Source organism: Convolutriloba macropyga, chromosome 4 (genome assembly GCF_964194025.1).
Source record: "Convolutriloba macropyga chromosome 4, txConMacr16.3, whole genome shotgun sequence".
Lineage (NCBI taxonomy): Eukaryota > Metazoa > Xenacoelomorpha > Acoela > Convolutidae > Convolutriloba > Convolutriloba macropyga.
Genome location: NC_134471.1, coordinates 47,388,992 through 47,411,132, shown reverse-complemented (window position 1 = coordinate 47,411,132; position 22,141 = coordinate 47,388,992). Strand labels below are relative to the sequence as shown.

Genomic DNA, 22,141 nt, shown 5'->3' with positions numbered 1-22,141 from the left:
GAAACGGTTTTTGAAACAACTGATTCTCCTAAATCTGCTAGCTGGATTGTAAAAGAAATCAAAAACGCCATTGTAAAGAGAGACAAATTGTTTCAAAAATGGATAGCAGAGCTTACTATTAAAACCAGATATAAACAAATGCGGAACAAGGGTTACTAATTTGATTAGAAATGGAAAAAGAGACGATAATTTAAAAAAAACTAGGCAAAAATCCGAACCCAAAAATGACTTATAGGACACTAAAATTTCGGAAAAGAATAGACAGTGCCATCGATTTACCAAATCTATGAAAAAACGATGGCACTTGATTAAACAAATGAATAAGAGGTAACAAAAATCTTGAAGAAAACGCAAAACAAAAAAGTACTGGTCAAGATGGAATCTCGAACAAAACAAACAAATTTTTGAGGTGTTCAATTAAGGTGTTCAAGAGCCATCAATTATTGTTTGCTAGAGCGTATTTTCCCAGATTCATTAAAAATAGCCAAAGTAATACCCTTATGTAAAAAAAGGGATAAGACTGACCCTGGTACTTACAGACCTATCAGTTTACGGAGTAAAAAAGTAAAATTCTGGAGAAGATCTCACTGAAAAGGATGATGAAATTTTTATTAAAAAATAAATTAATCGCAAACAATCAGTTTGGCTTAAGATCAAAAAAGTCATGTGTGCATGCAGTTGCCACCATAAAGGAGTTTATTCGAACAGTAATTGCTAAAAAATTAACAGGGCAAGCTAATTTTTGACTTAAGGAAAGCTTTCGATACAATAGATCATGAAATGTTGTTACTAAAATTATAATCATATGGACTTTGAGGCCAATTTTAGAGCTATTTGAAAGTTATTTAACAAGGCCGCACCCAAGTTGTAAGTGCATGATGCGAAAAAATGATAGAAAAGCAAATAGTTTGTGGCTTACCTCAGGGCTCTGTTTTGAGCCCCTTTTAATTCATTTTGTATATCAATGATCTCCCCGCAGTTTGTAATGAAAGTACTTTAGTAATGTTCGCAGATGATACTGCTGTTTTTAATGCAAGTAATGGATGTTCCTTCACGCTTCTCCAAATGAATGTTGAAAAAGCTTCAAACTGGTTTTCACTAACAAATTAACAATTAATTATGACAAATGTGACGCTATTATTTTCTGGAAACCCACAAAAGAGAAAGTGAAACTCAAGGATAATGCTCTAGATTACAAAACATCTTGTAAGTATTTGGGAATCTACATTGATAGGAACTTAATATTCCGTGAGCACGTTGATTTTGTTGTTGAAAAACTTGGGTCTTTCCCATTATTGCCCCCCCCAGCTTAGTGGTCAGATAACCTATAGCCCCCCAATCATGGTAATTATACCATAATGGGGGGCTATAATTTCATGGGGGGCTATAATGGGAAAGACCCAAAAGCTTAACAAGTTTTGCAGACTAATGTATTGGGTACGACATTTTTATCCAAGAAAATGTCATACCCAAGAAAGTGTCTTCTTATGGTTTATAACTCTTCTGCCAAATCGGTCATACCTTATGGTCTATCAGTCTGTCGAAACACAAGCAAAAATGATTTAGAAAAAATTGATAGGGTCCAACGAAAAATCATTCGAGCAATTTTTTCGGGAAAAAAATTTGTATCCTTAGGTATTACACTAATTGATAACAAGACACATACTGTATACGAACTCTACGTGATCGAACTTGTTAGAGAACTTTTCAAACAAATAAGGTCCGAATCTCCTCTACAATATATAGTTCCTCAAAGTCAGCACTCATTAAAAACAAACTTGATGGAGTTTAAGAGGCATATTTCCCCCACCAATTTCAAAAATTACAAAAAACAAAATGTCATTAGCTATCTTGTAGAAGAAAACATATAATTGACTAAAACAACTGTATTTATTACCAAAAAATATTCAAAACTTTAGTTTTCAGCAAGTGAAAGCACATATATCAAAAATAAGTGAGCTTTAAATTAATGATAATAGGGATGTTTTTACCCTGTATTGTTAACTTTTTATACGCTTGAGCGAGATGGCTTCAATTTGTTTTGGGTTTTTTAATTTTTTGCGTAAATGGGCACAGACTTGAAGAGAAATTGAGCTCAATTGGATTGTAATTGGATATGATTTTTTGAAATGTTGTCCAATACTCTCCAATTGAAATAACTATGCTATAAATGATAAGCCTGCAACCTGTACCTACTTAAGACTCCAACTCTGCTATTGTGAACTCCACTTTCGATCACTTGCAAGTCAATTTGACATTAGAGCACTCAGTCTGGGATACATAAAATCAATCACCATCAGGCAAACCCAGCCGATAAATCATGATCTATCTTTCCTTCACGATGAGCCCATATATATATATATATATATATATATATATATATATATGTGTATATATATATATATATATATATATATATATATATATACTTCACGATTACCCAATGCTTAGTTAATGACCAGAGAGCACATGGTTTACGATCATCAGGTGTCTATCTCTTAATCGGATATCTCTATCAGCCGATTGCTCGCTCACGACTAACCGGTACCTCTCTCGCTATCAAGCGATACTTTGCTCATAATTAGACAATATCTTGTTAGTTATCAGTCGTTACTATTACCACCTAGTGCAGGTAACATACACCATGCATTTGGAATCCAATTGAAGTTAGGGGAATTAAGTATAATTGAGAAACAATGTGTTTTTAAATAAAGTTGGTTTTGCGGGGTCAAGTTTGCGGGTTCTGCTACAGCTGGCAATTAGCTCCTTCATGATGGCAAAATTTTAAAAGCAGAATTCGCTAGGTTACTCGACCGTGCAATAGAAGCATGCCGTACCCCTGTACGTTGATGTCTAATTGTGAGTTCATGGGTTGGTGTAAATAAGCTCACAATTTTACGACAGTCCTTAAATATTCAATATTGAGTCGCTCATCAACATTAAAACATTAGCTGTTTTGTTTATGCTTGACAAATGATAAAAGTTAACTATTAGTTACCAATCTGCCCAAATACATGCACATCCTTGAACATCTGAATATTGATGTCCAATGGGTTTTATATCTCATAACCATCTTCTTCATTTTTGTTGTCCAACTATAGCCACAGTTCCATCAAGTTACAGTAAAGATGAAGTGTGTATATTAGGACAGGACTACCACGTTTTCCAATGTTATGTAATAAAAAAGTTTCCTCTTTTTGTTTAGGAATGCGGCAGTTCCAACCCGTGCACTTCAGGTTTCTACTGTCCAAATGAGGGTGTGCTAAGGGAGTGCACTATTTGCAAAAAGAAGAACCAACAGTGCCTAACCAACAAGGGATCCAATTCTGTTTCCTTTATTAGTTACCAGGAGCGAAACGCCCCCCAGAAATCAAATAGGATCTACATAGAGAAATGATCTATAAAACCATGCTCATTTTTCTCTGTCCGATTGAAACCGGCTAGTACAATTTTGCTGCAAATAGCTAAGAGCTTGAAAAAAAACAAAAAGCAGAAAGCTTGTCGTTCATATTTAATCGTTGGCTGAGCTGTAGGTAATCAGACTGATTTCATATCAGAGGGAAGTATGAGTCGCAGATATTTTTTTAAGACTTGGGGACTTGCAACTGAGGACCACTTTCAACTTTTCTCTATAACTAAGGTCCAGTCTCACTTTTACAACAAGGCTATCAAAAAATTAAGTGCAGATAAGACAAAAAAGTTATCAATGTCTCCCTTTTACAACAAGGCTATCAAAAAATTAAGTGCAGATAAGAAAAGTTATCAAAAAAAGATAATCAATAATTTGTAGCAATTGGGTAGGAAAAATATTATGTAGCAAAAGTTCAAAATGCTAATTCTGGGGGGCATAAAGACAAACCCACTTCCTCAATTTTGAATTTGCAGTTCCTCTAAAAATTTTTTTACTCGATTTTCTTTAGTAATTATTTAAGATCTAATTCAAAGATTTAATTGCTCTTGTGACATGAGTATAGTTGCAAAACAGTTAATTGTCTTCTTAATCCACAGTTAGAATTAGGAGGGACTTTTCTGAAAAAAAATCGCCAGTTAGTCTTTATTCCCTTTCGGTCTAATTGAAAAGTTGTGAGCTATCACAGTTAATAACTCCGGGCAACAATGATGGCGTGGATAAAAGTGACATGCCACAGTCATGAACCAAAACAGCACGGTCACCACAAATATTCAAAATACCGGACATGCAATAAATAGTATTTCCGTTCATTATTCATGCAGAAATGGTTCAACGATTTTTTTAGGACTGCTGGAAACTTATTGGACAAAAAACGCAGACCAAAAGCAGGGAATGGTGCCACTGTTTACTATTTTCCTTATTGAGGCGACGATAGCAACAGTAGACGAGTTCTCCCACTCGTGGACGAGTTCTCCCACTCGTTGGTCTGCATTTTTTGTCCAATGAGTTTCCAGCAGTCCTAAAAAAATCGTTCAAAATACCGGACATGCAATAAATAGTATTTCCGTTCATTATTCATGCAGAAATGGTTCAACGATTTTTTTAGGACTGCTGGAAACTTATTGGACAAAAAACGCAGACCAAAAGCAGGGAATGGTGCCACTGTTTACTATTTTCCTTATTGAGGCGACGATAGTAACAGTAGACGAGTTCTCCCACTCGTGGACGAGTTCTCCCACTCGTTGGTCTGCATTTTTTGTCCAATGAGTTTCCAGCAGTCCTAAAAAAATCGTTGAACCATTTCTGCATGAATGGTTCAACGATTTTGACGTTTGACTGTTGAGAACGGTCTTGTAGGCCAAACATCACTAGATTCTTTATATTTGTGTTGGGTCTATTTGGAGACAACAAAATCCCCTCAACTCTACGACCTTTAATATATTGTTTTTTCTTCTGTATGTCAATGGCTAGGACTCTTTTGCGTGGACTCCAGTGATGTTTTCAACCAAACAGTAGACTGCTGACTGTATGCGCTATCATTTAGCTGGCTGCGCTTTGAAGCCAACGTAAGTCGCCTTTACTTGGTCCACTGCCTTCTTTTTTCTGTCGTGTCAGCTTTACTAATTGGGCGACATGGCTGCTTCAAGATTCGTCAGACACTATACACTCAGACATATTTTCAAGCATTGTTCTCTATGAAGAATCAAAGCGGCGGATAATTTTGTTCATCTCTTCTGACGGTACATTCCATGTGAAAAGGTATACAAATTTTGCAGTTTCAATACAGCCACCCAAAAATCTCATGGAGCACACTGTGGGTCCTCCAAATAAAGCTTGACGCTACAAATTCTAGCGATCAATTTCTCGTGTTAGGTATTGTTTTTATGTGAAACTTTCTATTTTATCGGCACAACTTGTCTCATCGGCTATATCTTTTTTTAATTTTTTGTATTGTTTTTGTGTTGACACGTTGCACTACCCGTGCCAAACTCCAAGTACGAATCAGTACTGGGCACGTATAAAGTCTTTCTTCACAAATCAGTTCTGAATCACTACAATATCAATTGTATTACTAATACAATTGATATTGTAGTGATTCAGAACTGATTTTGAAAAGTGATATTACACTTGGCAAGTTGATTCCCAAGTGTAATATCAGTTCAAAATTTTTCGAATGAAAATTTCGAATTGCGAGAAAAATTTTGTAATGTGCCACGATTGTGGTATTCTCAACGTAGAACTTGGAGCTTTGCTCACCGACGTCACAAGAAGACTTAGTGTCGCTAATTGACAGTTAAGTTTGGCAATCGACATCACAGTATACCGATAGGAATTCTATTAAAATTGATATGTCCACACTGAATTGTTTGCATTAATAGGGTGTGATGCGTTCGAGACCAAGGAAGGAAGGCAAAATTTTCAAAAAGAAATCAATCTAATAATCAGCGAGTACCTCAGTTTGGTTTTCCATAAGCCTTTCTCTCGTGACCAATATAAGCAAACCAGGAAAGGCAGGAGAACTCTTGCTATTAAATTAGAAGACAATTAAATGAACATGTGAATGTATTTTTGCATGTGATTACTACATGTGAGTATTACCTCGATCTTACCTCGGATGTGATTGACAGCCCCTCCCGCCACTTCTCGTACTACAAATTCTCAAGGGAACAGAAGAATGCTATTTATTTCCAACCTGGGATTTCAAATCTGACTGTGGCTTGGAAAGTCCTCGTTGTCTTGGGGTTGGTAACTAAGTTTGTCATTTCAGATGTGATAGAAAGTTCCCTCCCCATTATGGCAGTTATAGTAAGTACTCAAAGTATTATAATGAAACGCAAATACCTCAACTTTGGAAACTATTTTAAACTTTAAAACCTTTATACTTTCAAGGTAAAAAATGAAAATTGCAATCAATCATTAGCGGCCGTAAAATGAATGCTTTTGAATTGAACTTTTAGCACTAATGATAACTTAGCTTACATAGGCTGGTCATAATGCAAGACTAGCACTCAGAAATAAATCATTATTAAAAATTGTATAATTTTCAGGTAATTGGTCGGCAAATTACACTTGAATAGTTTTACATCTCCATTATAGTTTTTGATAATTATTTAATTGTTGCAGTTAGCCTCACATTTCTAAAAGATGGACTTTTCTATTATCGGAAAATTTTTATTGATATGTCATCGATAAAGATGGAATAATTCCAAAATCTTTACTCAATGACCCCAATGAAAACTTGGTTGAATGTATGAAGGTTTAGTGAAACACTGGTGGAAAACTGCAACCTTGAAGTGAAGTTGTGCATCAGTGAAGTGTCAGTGTAATTCAGTGTAATAGTAGTGGATAGTGTCTTCTAATCGGATACAAGGGTGCCAATTAAGGGTATTAGTGAGGGCGCAAACCCGGGTCATATTGCACCGCGGAAATGCAAACAGCTCTTGAAACTTCGAGCAGCTTTATCGGGCAGTAAAAATCTTAAAAAAAGGAAAGTCTTAATAAAGTCAACAAACAAACTAGAATAATTTGTGCCCTGGTAACGGAATTGATCAGGAATGCTGTGGAAATGGAATGGAGAATGACGATGGCGTGTGTTACTTTGGGAAGTGTAAGAGAGTGGGAGATGGGGGAGTGAAGAGGGGGGAAAGGGGAACACACTGCAACAACATTTCACAGTGCGCAGAGAATCACTGCTGCAGATACATGCAAAGTTAGTGCTTCTGCTTCAAAGGAAGACCCCAGTAAAAAATAACACGTTAATTCCTGAAATGATATTGTGATATCAAAAACAACTTAATTTGGGTAGGGGTTATCTTTCGAATGTGCTCATAAAAATGTTGTTTGTTATTTTGATTTAGATTAAATATATTAGTTTCCTTTGATTGCGAGTGTTTTGTATGATTGTGTTTTGTGTTGTGAGGCTCTTGTCGAAAGTCACTTCCGTTCGCATTCGACAAAAACAAGTCATGTCAGTGACAGATATATAAACACATCATGCAGGTAGTGTATGTAATAAATGAATAATAAACAGAAAAGTCATTTTTGAATTGATAACAACAATAATTAAATAGATAGGAATAGCACACATCAATTCACGCCACATCAATTGGCCGAATTGAATTCCGAATTCCAATTCTTTGACTGTTCTTTTAGATGGATCAAAAGCGATTTCCTAGACCAGAAAATTTCATGCATTAGTTTTAATTAAAACACCTTTTGCGTGATTTTTTTCTTTGTTGACGTTAATCTACCAAGGTATCATTTCACAAGATAGATGTCAAATCTCTCAAGAATAACATTCTTTTGCACAATGATATGTTATTAGATCACCTGGAAATTTGCTGAGAATTATGATTATGACGTAATTTCTGATCATGATATATGATGAATGAACAAGAAAGATGAACAAAATTTTGGTGAGAAAAAATGTCTTTCCCTTCATAGCCCCCCAAAAAATTATAGCCCCCTCATTATGGTATAATTACCATGATGGGGGTATAGGCTATCTGACCACTAAGCTGGGGGGGGGGCTATAATGGGAAAGAACCAAAAAATGCGTGTACAAAACTTCGAATATTTCAGGCTTTTCCGCCAACGTATGCGACAGAGAGAGTCAAGAGGGTGAACAATGTCTCTTTGACCCAGATGACATGGGATCTGATCCAGACAACTACGGGGGTGCCATTGAGATCATAGCCGGCAGTTCTGCTATCAAAATGTCAGGTGGATGTGCTCCGTGTCAGAGAAAGTTCACTTGCCACCACCAATCGTATGAACAATTATTCTTGTAAAAACAAGTTCTGAGCAAATTTTATGTACCAGATAGGCTTTTTCAGCCCAAAAGACGTAGGTAGCAATAAGGGTTTGCAATGGGAGAGTCGATAGGACTGTAAAATTAGTAAAATTTTTATATGTACAGTTTCAAGAACGAAGTCGGAGTAAAAAAGGTTCTGTATTTTGTCTGATGAAAATTTTTCTAATGAATTATAGTCTGTTATGCAGCTCAAAACTCTTTCATGTCCTATCTTTGCGCTGCAATGGGCATCCAAGGGTGGGGGGGGGGTTAAAATCACGTAAGAGTTGGGCTGCTAACGAGGGTGAAACGATGTAAGCGTGGGACTGCAGTAGAAAACTACCTATATGTGGATCGCAAGATAAATTAATTCGCTGATTTGGATCTCAAAGATTTACTATTTAAATTCGAGCACTAAAGTTTTCGGCAAATTGAATGCCCAAAATTGTGGATAATGGATAGGTTATTCACCAATGCAAGTGAACGAATTTTTTTAATCATATTTGTCTACAGTTTACGTAAAGTATAGTAACTCCACTGGAAATCGGAATGACGATAAATGAGATAATGTTACAAAGATTTAAGTTGTGAGCGCATACTATAAATCTGTAAATAGCTAGTCTGAATTCTCTTGTAAAACTATTACTGAATTATTGAGCTGTTAAAATGGAAATGGACTTCTGAATTTGGCGCATATCTACGAAATATTAATTCGATTTTCTGACAGAAAATATCAAATGACCAGAAAACTAACACCAGCGTGCAAAGATTGGACCAGCAAAAAATTCAGTGACCTAAAAGTGCCATGTCAATGATGATTGTAGAAAAAACACGAGGTTACTCGCGATAAAGTTTTGAAAATATCCAGTTTTACTTGCAATCAGCTCCATAGTGATTTTCTTTCATTAAATTGAGGACTTTTTCTCTTTTGTAATTCATTCATTGTAGTAGCAAAATTTGCTTTGCTCAAGCCAGGTTACTCAAAAATGTTACTGTTGTTTGCAGTCATGTTTTAAAAATAGGGTTGTAAGCATATGTGGAAATTTAACTTAATAAGCGAATTTAACTCAAATTTGCCTAAGAAATATTTGCTACATTTTGCCACGATGCCTTTGCTCGTGCAAACCTGGAAAAAATGGTTTTAAGCATATGTGGAAATTAAAGTTAAAAAGCGAATTTAACTCAAATTTGCCTAAGAAATATTTGCTACGTTTTGCCACGATGCCATTGCTCGTGCAAACTTGGAAAACAGTGAAAAAATTTTCTAAATGTTGTTCAGATCTCCGTCAGAATTGTCTAAACCCTCATTGATCTCTACTGTTACTAAGCGCTATAGTTAACAACAAGTCATTTAAAACCAAAGGAAATATTTGGTATATCTGAAGCGATGGTTGTCTTTGTACATGCGTGGAAGTCGGTGACAAAACTTTCTAGAGGTTGTCGAGATCTCTGTCAGAATTGTCTACACTGTCACTGATGTCTCCTGTTACCAAGCGCTATAATTAACAACAAGTCAATTTAAAAAAATGAGAGAAGAACTAATTGGTGATTTTTCGGAGAAATGCTCCTCGCAATTCCAATTGTGGGTTAAGAAGACAATTACAATTTTGCCTATATGTGGATTGCGTAATCAATTAACTTGCTGAGGTGAATCTCAAAGAATTACTCATTAAATTCGAGCATTAAACATTAGGCAAACTGAATACCCAAATTTGTGGATAATGGATAGGTTATTCACCAATTCCAGAGAACGAATTTTTTCTAATCACATTTGTCTACAGTTTATGTAAAGTATAGTAACTCCACTGGAAATCGGAATGACGATAAATGAGATTATGTGACAAAGATTTAAATTGTGAGCGCATACTATAAATCTGTAAATAGCTAGTCCGAACTCTCTTGTAAAACTATTACTGAATTATTGAACTGTTAAAATGGAAATTGATTTCTGATTTTGGCTCTTTTCTACGAAATATCAATTCAATTTCCTGACAGAAAAAAATCAGACGACCCAAAAAGAAAAACCCGCGTGCAAATTTTGGACCAGCAAAAAAAAGTCAGTGACCTAAAAGTGCCATGTCAATGATGATTGTAGAAAAAATTCAAATTTGCTCGCAATAAAGTTTTGAAAAAATCCAGTTTTACTCGCAATCAGCTCCATAGTGCTTTAATTTCATTAAATTGAGGACTTTTTCTCGTTTGTAATTCAGTCACTGTAGTAGCAAAATTTGCTTTTGCTCAAGCCAGATTACTCACAAGTGTTATTATTGTTTGCAGTCATGTTTTAAAAATAGTGTTTTAAGCATATGTGGAAATTTAACTTAACAAGCAGATTTAACTCAAATTTGTCTAAGAAATATTTGCTACATTTTGCTACGATGCCTTTGTTCGTGCAGGTTTGTAAAACAATGACAAAAGTTTTTCAATGTTGTCCAGATCTCTGTCAGTATTGTCTACACCGTCACTGATCTCTCCCGTTACCGAGTGCTATAGATAACAACAAGTCATTTATAATAAAATGAGAGAAAAACTAACTGGTGTTTTTTCGGAGAAAAGCTCGTCGAAATTCTAATTGTGGGTTAAGAACACAATTACAATTTTGCCATTACTTATATGTGGATTGCAAGATCAATTAACTCGCTGAGATGAATCTCAAAGAAATACTAATTAAATTTGAGCATGAAATTTTAAGGGAATTAGAATGCCCAAAAATGTGGACAATGGATAATTTATCGACCAATACAAGTGAACGAAGGCTTTTTTCTATCACATTTGTCCACATTTTACGTGAAGTCTAGTATTTCTACCGGAATTAAGAATGACGTTCATTGTGATAGTGTGACGAAGTATTTTCACTGTTTTCCACAAAAAACCAAGGGAGCCTCAAAGGTAGCAAATCGAATTTTTGCAGCGTAAAGTTGAGAATTTTTATGATTTAGCTGACACAGTATTCTTGGTTGTTGAAGAAAACTATTAACAAACATATATCATTATTTACTCCAGGTTTCGAGTTACAGGAATTTGTCTAGCATAAAAGTTGAACCAAAATTGCGTCAAATTGGAAAAATTCTATTTGCACAATTTGTCAAATGCAAGATGAGATATAAGAGTGCCGAAACTGCAATTGATTTTAACTTCGCTGAAGTTATTAAATATCAAAAAAATGCGGGCCAAAATACTTTTCAAAGTGACCACAAGTTCGGTTGTGATAGATTCAAATATCTCTCATGAGCATTTAAGGCATGGTCATTCCGCAATTACATTTGTTTGCTTAAAATTTATCGAGTGGGAAATAAAGTAGATTTTGGCACTCTTAAAATTGTTGGATTAGTTGAAGGCCGCCATTGGTTTCTGATAATCCTATAGTTAGATCTGTTGTCAGATGTCATACAATAGTTTGTCAACAGTCATAAAGTACTGTAAACAAAAAGAATGTATTTCGCAGTATCGCAGCGTCGCAGCTACCAGAAATTTTAATTGCTTTTTTTTCAGACTTTAGAGCAATTAGAGTTTTAAAATTCCAACACGCGACCATAATGATTGTGTTTTAGAAAAACATGCGTGCCGAGGGACGCAACACTTGACTGAGAGAAACAAACAACACTCAAAGAAACGCAACAATCTACATTTCATTCACATTGTCAACGCTCGCGGTCCTGTTCAGTGCAATAGATATACGTTATAATGAAATATATATAGTTAAGAGTTATAGTTATTTATGATTTTAATTGTTCCCAGGTTGAGGTCGCGCTCGAAATTGCCTCTGATCAGACCGTCCCAGACAAGTGGGACCTCTGATCAGACCGTCCCAGACCGAAGTGACCTCTGATCAGACGAGAATGCGCTCGAAGATCGTATTGCGCTCGAAGTGCGCTCGAAGCCGCCTCTGATCAGGCGAGTTCCAGACCAAAGTAACCCCTGATCAGACAAGTTCCAGACCATTGTCCAGACGAGTTCCAGACCATTGTCCAGACTAAAGTGCGTTCGAAATAGTCTGATCAGAGAATGATTTTAAACATGAACAAATCTCTCAATATCGTTATAATATATTCATTTCATATATCATTTTATCAATCTTATATTAAACTAACAAAAAAGCAATCCTGAAAGTATTGTTAATGAAAGTAAATAAAAAAAAAATGATCAAAAAAAATTACTGAGTATGCCATTTTTTTTAAGCTTTTAACTGAAAAAATGAAATTAGACAGCTCTGCATAAAAACGTCTTGATCTACTTTAATTCAAAATCTTTTCTTGAGGAGACAGGTAGTTGTTATCAGCTGGACCCCTTGGTTCTGAACAAACCCATCAGATTTTCAGATGAAGTTCCGATCAGAATGCTGTTTTATTGTTGTCTCTTACCCGAGACAACAAAAGTCAGTAAGAAAACAAAAAAAAACTGGAAAAAAAATGTCGCTTGAATTGGTCTCTGGTCAGACTAGTGTGCGCTCGAATCGGCCTCTGATCAGACTTGTATGCGCTTGAAACTGCCTCTGATCAGACGGTCCCAGACCAAAGTGACCTCTGATCAGACCGTCCCAGAACAAAGTGGCCTCTGATCAGGCAAGTTCCAGACCATTGTCCAGACAAAAGTGCGCTCGAAGCCTTTTCCAGACCATGTAATTCGAGCGCACCGGGGACATGTGTGCGCTCGAAACTAGTCTGATCAGGGGTCACTTCGGTCTGGCCACCTCGACCTGGGTTTCATTATCCCAACGAGTTAATTCAATCTCCTATTTATTTCGCCTCATAAAAAGTGCATCCCGGGTCGAGGTGTCACCGCTAAAAGTCGCTAAAAGATGTAAGATTTGCGGTGAATTTGAGTAAAAAGTGTAAGATTAGCGCTCAATGCGATCAATGCGGTGAAAAAAAACTTTTAAGCGGTGAAAAATTCTTCACCGCTAAAAATCGCAATTCTTACAAAAATTCACCGCAAAATTCACCGCTAATCTTACAAATTTTCATCATTGGAAAAGTTGCATTAGAAACATGCAAGAGTAGTGCTGAATGATCAGCAACCTCGTAATATTATAAAAGATAAAATACTATAAGTTATGTCGAACACGCTGTCCATAGAGGATCACCTAATGGATAGACAATCAGCTTACGGACAAAAGATAAGCATATTAAACAAAGATGTTTTGATTTTAGCCGTCTCTGAGGATAATTGTTTCGTACTTTTTAACTTAGAAGTATTATAAAATATTGATCTCAATCTATGTGTCCTTCTATAAGTAAACTTTGAATTTCAGTGTTGAATCTGTTTTGTAAGTTAATAGGTACTCGTCGTCCTTTTTGATGTTTAGGGTAAATATTCTTATCATTGTGTTTTATCCCCTATATATTTAGAGAGTGCAAGTATAAAACAATTAAACAATTTGGTCTAGCTTCTCTAAATAAGATCATATTAATCAAACCAAACTGGGTATGGAGTATCCCATGGGCACCTAGAGTCTAAAACAAAAAGAATTTTGGCTATAGTTTGCCTGGAAAAAAAGTTAGTATTTCATACGGAAATTTGCGATTATTTCAAATAAATAATTTTAAAAATAGGTCTTTTTCATCGGGTTAAGGAGTTGTCCAAATCGAACCAAACTTGGTATGGAGTATCCCCTGTGTAGTTAGGGTGTAAAACAAAAAGAATTTTTGCTACAGCTTGCCTAGGAAATGTAAAATTTATTTAATGAAGAGGTGCACCCCCCCCCTGCCCCGTTGAGACGCCGGTTAGTCGGTTCCCCCCCCCCGCTGGGATTTTGTGAACCTCATGGTGGGGACGTAGTTGGCGTATTAGGCACATGTCAGCAGCTGTCTGGATTGTCAATGTCAAAAAACCAGCTTGGGTGCTGGTTCAGGTAATGTAAAAAAAAGATGTTGCTTTGAAAACGCCCGAGTCGTGGTAGCGCTTAAAATTTTTTTTCACCGCATTCTGACGGTAGCGCTGAAAAATTTTTTTTCACCGCATTCTGCTCGTAGCGCTGAAAAATTTTTTTCACCGCATTCTGCTCGTAGCGATGAAAATTTTTTTTCACCGCTTAAGCGGTGAAAAAAAATTTTCACCGCTACTCGCATAATGCGGTGAAAAAAAAAATTTCAGCGCTACCACGAAGCGGTGAAAAAAAAATTTTCACCGCCAAAAATCGCTAATCTTACAAAAATTCACCGCTAAATTAACCGCTAATCTTACAAAAATTCACCGCTATGAACGCATTGAACGCTAAAAGATGCGGCCGCTTTGCGGTGAAAAAAGTTTTTTTTTCACCGCTAATCACCGCTAATCTTACATTATTTTTTGACCGAACCTCGACCCGGGATGTCAAGAACCATCAATCTGCTTGCTTACTTTAGATTTAAAAATGTTAACTGTCTATCTTCACTTTTTTGTTGATACAACCAGCCGATCGATAAATATTACGAAAAAACATTGGCATCACTAAAATGCTCCTAAAAGTAATTTGTTGTTAAACTGATTTACACTCATGCAATTTTTTCATCTGGAAGACCTACAAAATCCTCGATATAAGAAACACAAAAATCTGTTGAACAATCTAACCGCTCGCCAAGAAATACTAAATTCTGAAAATTAAACGCCTGATAAGGGTTTACTGATTACTAAGAGATGCTAGTTAAAAAGTTGAGTCTTGAGGTTAAAATATATTTGAAAAATGTTGATAAAAGTTCGGTGATGCCCAGAAATCATTCTTATTTCTGCAAAAGAGAAACTGGAGGTGATGTTTGTAGTTTTAAGTGATTTTCCCAAAAGTAATTTAAAAAACATAAAAAAAAATAATTTTCTCGTGCCTAATATTCAGTCATCATCAGAACTGATTCAGAACATTTTCAGAGTAATATTAATTTTCAGTACTAATTCAAAAGATTTTCAGAATAGTTTTTGATTCGATTCTGAAACCTCTTTGAATCGGAGCAAAATTTCAGAATCAGTGTTCTCTGAATTTCTCCGAATTAGAGAAAATTTTAGAATGCAATTCTGAATTAACTCTGAATCAGAATGAAAATCAGACATTTTTCTCAACACTGTAGACAGACTCGAAAAAACTTTCCATCAGTTATTCAACCATTTTTATTAGGTTTTGGACCAAAATATCAAAGATTTTAGTGAAACATATTGATATTGCTTCTTTGCAAAATTCCTGAACTTAAAAACCTTAAATTTGTTTTTTTTTCTTCTTACATCTGAATCAGTACTGAATTTTTTTGAAAAAAATCTCCTGATTCAGTACTGCGCACCTCTGAAAGTTAAGTAGAGGGAGATAGACGGACAAAATGGAAATTTAAGAAAATATAATACAAATTTCTCGAAGAAAGATTTTATAATTGAAATGTTGTATGCAATACCGTATCAAGGCTTTCAGAAGCTCAATTACTCTTTTAAAATACTATTATGGCAGATCAGAAAAAAGATATCAGAAAACCCTGAGGTTTCGTAAATCCAGGAAAATTAGATTACTTTTTGGTGAATTTTGTGAATCAAAAAAGACTGGATTTACAAAAAATGACAAAAGTAACAGTAAAATGATCTTTACTTTGCACACACGCAAGCACATAAACACATGCGCACACGCAAGCACACAAACACACACACACATGAAAAGACACACAAACACAAACACATTGACACACACACACACGCACGCACACACACACACACACACACACACACACACAAACAAAATTTAAATCGAATTTACTTGAACTTTTTTTCCAGAGGTAATTTAAAACTCGGTAGCTGTTGTTTATTTGTTTTGATGTTCATCTTCGCTTGCGAAAGCTACTACATGACACTTCCAAGATAAACTGAATTGCTGCTATCATGAATTCTATTAAGTAGTTTATAACCTTATAACCAAGCCGAAAAATATTGTACTTATGTTATCATTATTTGCACAAAAATTATTTAGAGAAAACAACTTTATTTTTTAAACTGTGAACCATTCAACAACCCTTGTAGTAAGATAATAGGGTACTAAGATAGGGGGGGTTATCCTTCGAATTAATACGTGTGATAATAGGGGGTTATCCTTGGCGGCGCTACATGTAAAACAACGGCCGTGCGTGATACATGTAAACTAGCTTTCTTCCGCTTTTATTCCTTTCCCTTTGCGCCTTGCTCCGGTTTGTTAGATTTGTAAGAAAAGATTGAATTGAAACCAAACTAAACACTCCAAACAAATTAAATATTTACACTGTGTATTACTACACGCAGTTTCACCAAAATTGCATGCAATTAAATTGGCATTAGCGCCGTCTTATTTTGCGTGCTGGTTCTTCTTCGCTGCTGCTTGCTTCTTCAGCTTCAAAGTTTATGAAGGGGTTGTCAGGAGAGGAGCTTTCACTGGAACTGGCGTCAATATCTGCAATATCGTCAGTATCAATATCAGATTCAGTTATCTGCTCAGTTACTACTAATCCTGGGTCGGGAGTCTCCCAAGAGCTGGTGGTGGAGTCTGGCACTGAGAGAGCGGCTGTTGAGGAAGTTTGGGACACTACAAAGTCATTATCCCATTCTGGACTAGAGCTGAGAAGTAAGTTTGAGTAACTGTCATTATCCCACTGAATATCATCACTACCCCAATCAATTTCATCCACACCACAATCAACGGTCTCATAATGTCCAAAGGGTAGAGATTTTGTTCCGCAGGGTAGAATAAACCTTTTGTTGTCGAACGCTGAAAGGCATATTTTGTTGGTAGTAACAGTTTCCAATACATGATGATCGGACATTATTCGTGTGTTTTCAGTGCGAAACACGTTCCCTGTCGTCAGTGTGCTCAAGAAATCATCATGCCGGAGACGTTGTTGAGCGGCCTTTGTTACTCCTTTAGCCAAAAGTTTTCGACAACCTAAAGAGAAAAAAGCCTTTAATCAAGTCTTTATATGTTTACTAACCCCTATGTATATAATAATAAAACTAATACCATTCAGGAGCCTACTAACAACCTTTGTAATTTAAAGATAGAACTAACATGCATTAGAAAAGACAAAGAATACTTACTTTTTGAGAGTATTGAGTATAGTTTCGGCTTTAAACACACAAACTCCGTAATAAAATCTCCTGCAAATTCGTCCTTAAACTTGAGGACTACCCGTTTATTTTCCGTACTGTATAAATAGTGATCATTCGGATAATTGGAGAAATCGAATTCACTAACAACTGAAGCGGGATTTCTTGCTAATTCCTCATAAAAGTCTGTACTCTGGATTTTATATAGTAAACTATCCGTGTCACTATATAACAAACGACAATCAAAATGAGCGCGCATTGTGAAGTAATGGAAATTGTACATTTGATACTTGGCCAGATCAAGTATAGTTGCTCCAATTATTGTTGGGGTATTCCAATAAATCTTTCTAGCGCGGAAGGACAATGCGGCCAAGTTATCTCCGAATATCATGAACCGATCAAACTCAAACTTTGAAATGGAACTCAGAACTTGATCAGCATCTCGTGCAATGGTAAGCTTACTTCGTCTGCGTTTCGATTCGCAATTCTTACCATATACTGCATTGTTCATGAGCTTATAAAAGTTCTCTTCGAATTTATTGCTGGCGGCTTGACGTTTATTACTGTTGAGTGTTATATAGGGTGCTAACCAATTCGCTTGTTTGAACTGTAGGACACGGTGTACTTTGGCAACAATTAATCCAAGACTAACGTATAATTTGAGCAGTTTGTAATGCAATACATAGTTCTTTTTGTCGAATAGCGTTTGAAGCAACTTTTTAACATTCGAGCTGGGTAATCTGTGTTGTTCTTTTAGCTCAAGTTGATATTCGCCCAACCAATCATCTTGAACAATTTCTTTGGTAGGGGCAAGGGGAAAGTCTCGGTGGTCATCGTGTAAGTGGACAGGGTAATTTAAGTCTACTTCAAGAAAATAACCAACTGAAGCGTCGTTAGGGGTATTGAGGATTTCGTTAAGGGTAATTTCTACGTTGAAGGCGAATTCCCCCACTGGTAGCATGTCCATTTGCATGACACCTCCATAGAGATTATTTGCGTCTACACAGAGCGCAAAAGTTGACTCCTCAGAGGGCCGGTAATCCGATAAATACTTATTATTTGCAACAAAATGACGCTCCTCGTAAACAGATGTTACTCCTCCTCGTATTGCCGGTTCAATCATGTCCAAATGTTCTCGTTCTGTCATCAGCGCAATGTTTGCCCTGCATATCTTTAGTGACGCTTCTTTTGCCATATTGGGAGAGTGTAGAAATGCATGCAGTCGAGTTTGTATGTTCGAAAGCTAAGTTCACGGTGAAACTCACATACACAAGCTAATAATGCGCAGTCAAGTTTAAGGTATGCGTCATGATAGTCTTGTAAATTTTGCACCCCAATAACGTCCACATTTGGTTAGCATGACCTAAATTTTCTTCACTAACAGCCAATTTTCCGCCTTCTAATGGATTGCGCCATTCTGAGAGGGGTGGTAGAGATTGCTCAGAAAACTTTGTACGATCACATACATAAGAATAAAGATAATATCCTTTTTGTTTGAGTAAGTGTGCGTTTGATTCGGAAACCGAGGGGAACATTGCTTTCATGATATCGAAATGTGTGTCAGGTAAAATTTCTACAAGTTTTTCCAGCGAACTGTTCATCATTTTGTACGAATCGATGAATCTTAAATACTCGTAAATTTTTTGTGTTCTTCCTTCTTGAGTTGTAATAATATCAATCAGAACTCCGAATGTCATTGATATGTATTTCTCATCTGTTGACGGAATGATTTTTATTGTTGTGGTAGACTCACAGTTGTTCAGAGCAAGACAAATATGATGTAAGTCATAGTTTTGTATGTTATGACCGACCACAGGCGTAAAATTGACATACCGTCTCGCTCGATTACACTTTTCGTGTGCCCAGCCCAAGAATTGGCCACTAAAAAGACAATGGTCTAAATCTATGCTCTCTTCGGGGTCAAGCTCGCTGTCAAATGGTTCTTCGCATATCCAACAGTGTGTAGCGCTCTTTTTGTCCAAGCTTCTCCGACTTCCGTTGTAGAAAGGAAACTGTTTTTTGCGTTCATGTATGTCCCTTGCTAACGAATGCACCATTCGAACAAAGTTGCCCATACAATCTTCTGAGCTGTCCACATGATGAAAATAGGGAACATTCGAGTGATGATCAACAACTGCCAAAGCAAATCCACATGGCTCGTGCTTTTCAATCACGCGTGTTGATGATTGGTCAGTTGCTGCATCACATCCAGCGAGGGGTAGGAGAAAAGATTCAAAGTCAAAATAAATGACCAGAGGAACAAACCACGTAGATGAAAAATTTGAGAACTTGTATTCATTTTTATCTGGTGATGGCATTTGAATAACTGCAGGGGCATTTAGACAACAATTTTCAGTATGAATAATATAGCTTTCCAGTCCATCACGACACAACCAGAAACAATTACGACAAATGCGATAACCAAATCTGAATTTCAGGTCTCTAACTTTACAAACGACTTTCACAAGGTCAGTAATGAGAACATAGTGATAAATGTCGGCATCATAAAGAAGTAAAAGATCCATAACAAAATCTGATTCAAAAGAGGAGACTCGTAGAGGGTAAAGTTGTCCTTTATCGTAACCAAAGACGTTGATTGCCACATCATTGGGGGTTTCAAAGGCTTTCATTTGCTCAAATCTCATTGGCATTTCAAATTCGCCTACAGATTGGTGAATGTTCTCTTGCTGATATGTTGCTGGGGATGTTTTGTCAATATGATAGTTCCTGTCATCTCTATCAAGACTGATTCCATGATGCGCATGATACGCTGCCACGAAGCAATAGTTGAAACAATTGGCATCGTCGTGGTTTCGAATGTTGAGTAATCCGCGACAGTTTGCGAGCTTATGGGGTAAGGCAAGATAGGATGAGCCGCGAATTGGTCGGTAGCGGGCAAATTTGATGTCAAGTTTGATTATTTTTTCAACAACCCAACCACTTCCAGATGAAGCAAACGTAGACAAGACAGCCATCATTTTCAGGAAGGCCAACATCGTCTGGATGCAATTTATGTTGATGTCTTGAACGGTTCCCACGAGTGCTAAACGTAGCGGAACAGAAGTTGCATGAATAGACCATTTCTAATAGTTTTGATGAATTTCAGATTCTAACAGAACTTTGATAACAAGTAAATAACTCGGAAATGACTAAGCTCACCAAAACTGAAACACGAATGTAATTTCTGTGCGCGAAATTCAAAATTTCAAAATGCTGCAATCTGATTGGTCGGTTTTGGCGGTTACCTTTATTTCGAAATTTTGTTAGTTATGAGAGAAAAAAGATGTGTTTTCAACTCTCCATTGCAATCTTCTGCCAAAATATATCACCATAAGGAACCCTACAGAGTATTGCTGATCATTTTTTTTTTTCAAAAAACGTTTTTGGAGAAGCTGGAAAAACTTGATAATTTTTAAAATTGTAATAAAATGCGCTATTTTATGCATTTTCAATTACGGGTGGTTAGAGTTCTCCTACGTTCTTAAGTGTGATGAGCAAAAATGTTCCCGTGCCCAAAAACATAGGACCCATATAAAAAAATTGCTCAAAAATAAACAGAAAAAAAGTTTATTTTTCTGTCAATCAAGTCATTAATTAACAATTGCATGACAATTACATGACATAAACATGTGTCTTTTTTCTGAGGCCTTTTTTGATGACAGCTGTTATGAGATAAATTTGCACTGAGGACCCATCAAGTCCAAAAATGTGAAGAAAGCCGATCTAACATCTTTCCTTAGGGTACTTCATATGCTAATTAATGCCAGATGTTAATGTGACATTGATTACCAGATGTTTTGAAAATCGGTGAAGGAGCCATTTTTTGATGATGATGCTTATGAGCAATAATGTCAGGCATCAAGCGGTGATCAAAAATCCGTTGCAAAAATTTGAAATTTTTTTTCAGTAATTAGTAATTAGGTTAATTAACCATTAATTAGTCGCTAATTAGGGGCTAATTATCTCCATGACGGATGAGTAAAATTTGACGAGTGTGTTGAGATGTTTTGTACTTTAGAGTATGCTGAGGCTTACTAAACAATCAGTTTCATCCCAAGTATTTTTTGGAACCGTCTTTTTTGGGGTCAAAGGTCAGAGGTCATGTGTCAAAAAAAATTTTTTTTATTGACTTTTTTTTTGATTTTTTTTAACAAAGTGCTCTTTTTCTTTCACTTGATCCACAAGTAACAAATGGGAGGTGATTCTAGTGTAAGCTGAAGAGCGCATCTTTTGAGATAAGTGTCAAAAATTGACGTTTGAAAGGTATTTTTTCGAAAATTTTCTTTGATTGTTTTTCTTTTTTTTCAACATTTCTTCAACTTATGAATTGAATTTGGAATTCAGTCCATGCTACAGCTGTGGTATGAAGTTAGCATGTCATTAGCGTTAATACCGCTTACTCTAACCTATGGCTATATCTCTTAAATTTCATTTTTAATGTAATGCTAACAAAATTTTCGTAGATTGAGAAAAGTATTTATGGATATAATTCTCACACCACGTCACAGTAGTTGCAATAATTGAGTGTTTGTTAGGAAACGAATGTTTACGTCATAATTAAAACCCCTTCTGGACATGTTCGAACTTGATCAGTAGAGAAATTATAATTTCTTTGGCTCAGAAGATTTAAATCTACAAAAACAGATATTAAAAGTTAAATTCAAAAAGTTGACATCACACTTTATTGAAACAAAATCAAGTTAGCAACTCACTATATAAAATGGTGGTGATTCATCAAAGTTTTTTAAGTCAATCAAATAATTCCATTAAAGAATTCTCAGGTAGCCGTTTCTTTGGTGCATTGCAAATCTTTGGCGTGTCCGTGACACCAAAAACACGTGCTGGTTGTGGTGTTTGAAATTGTGTACCTGAAAGTAACGCTGTATCAAACTGGTTGTCATTGAACAGAGTCGTAGAAT

The 22,141-nt window shown here is 36.1% G+C and overlaps 1 protein-coding gene across 1 annotated transcript in view; it reads left to right on the top strand.

Moving 5' to 3' along the window:
• Positions 1-12,003, top strand: part of LOC142338084 (uncharacterized) — a 62,474-nt gene extending 50,471 nt beyond the window's left edge. Inside the window, exons 6-9 of the mRNA XM_075387716.1 lie at positions 3,206-3,328; positions 6,965-7,121; positions 7,994-8,134; positions 11,756-12,003. Coding sequence (XP_075243831.1) covers positions 3,206-3,328; positions 6,965-7,121; positions 7,994-8,134; positions 11,756-11,889 — 555 coding nt within the window. The 3' untranslated portion in view covers positions 11,890-12,003. The remainder of the gene's footprint in view (positions 1-3,205; positions 3,329-6,964; positions 7,122-7,993; positions 8,135-11,755) is intronic.
• The last annotated feature ends 10,138 nt before the right edge of the window (positions 12,004-22,141 follow it).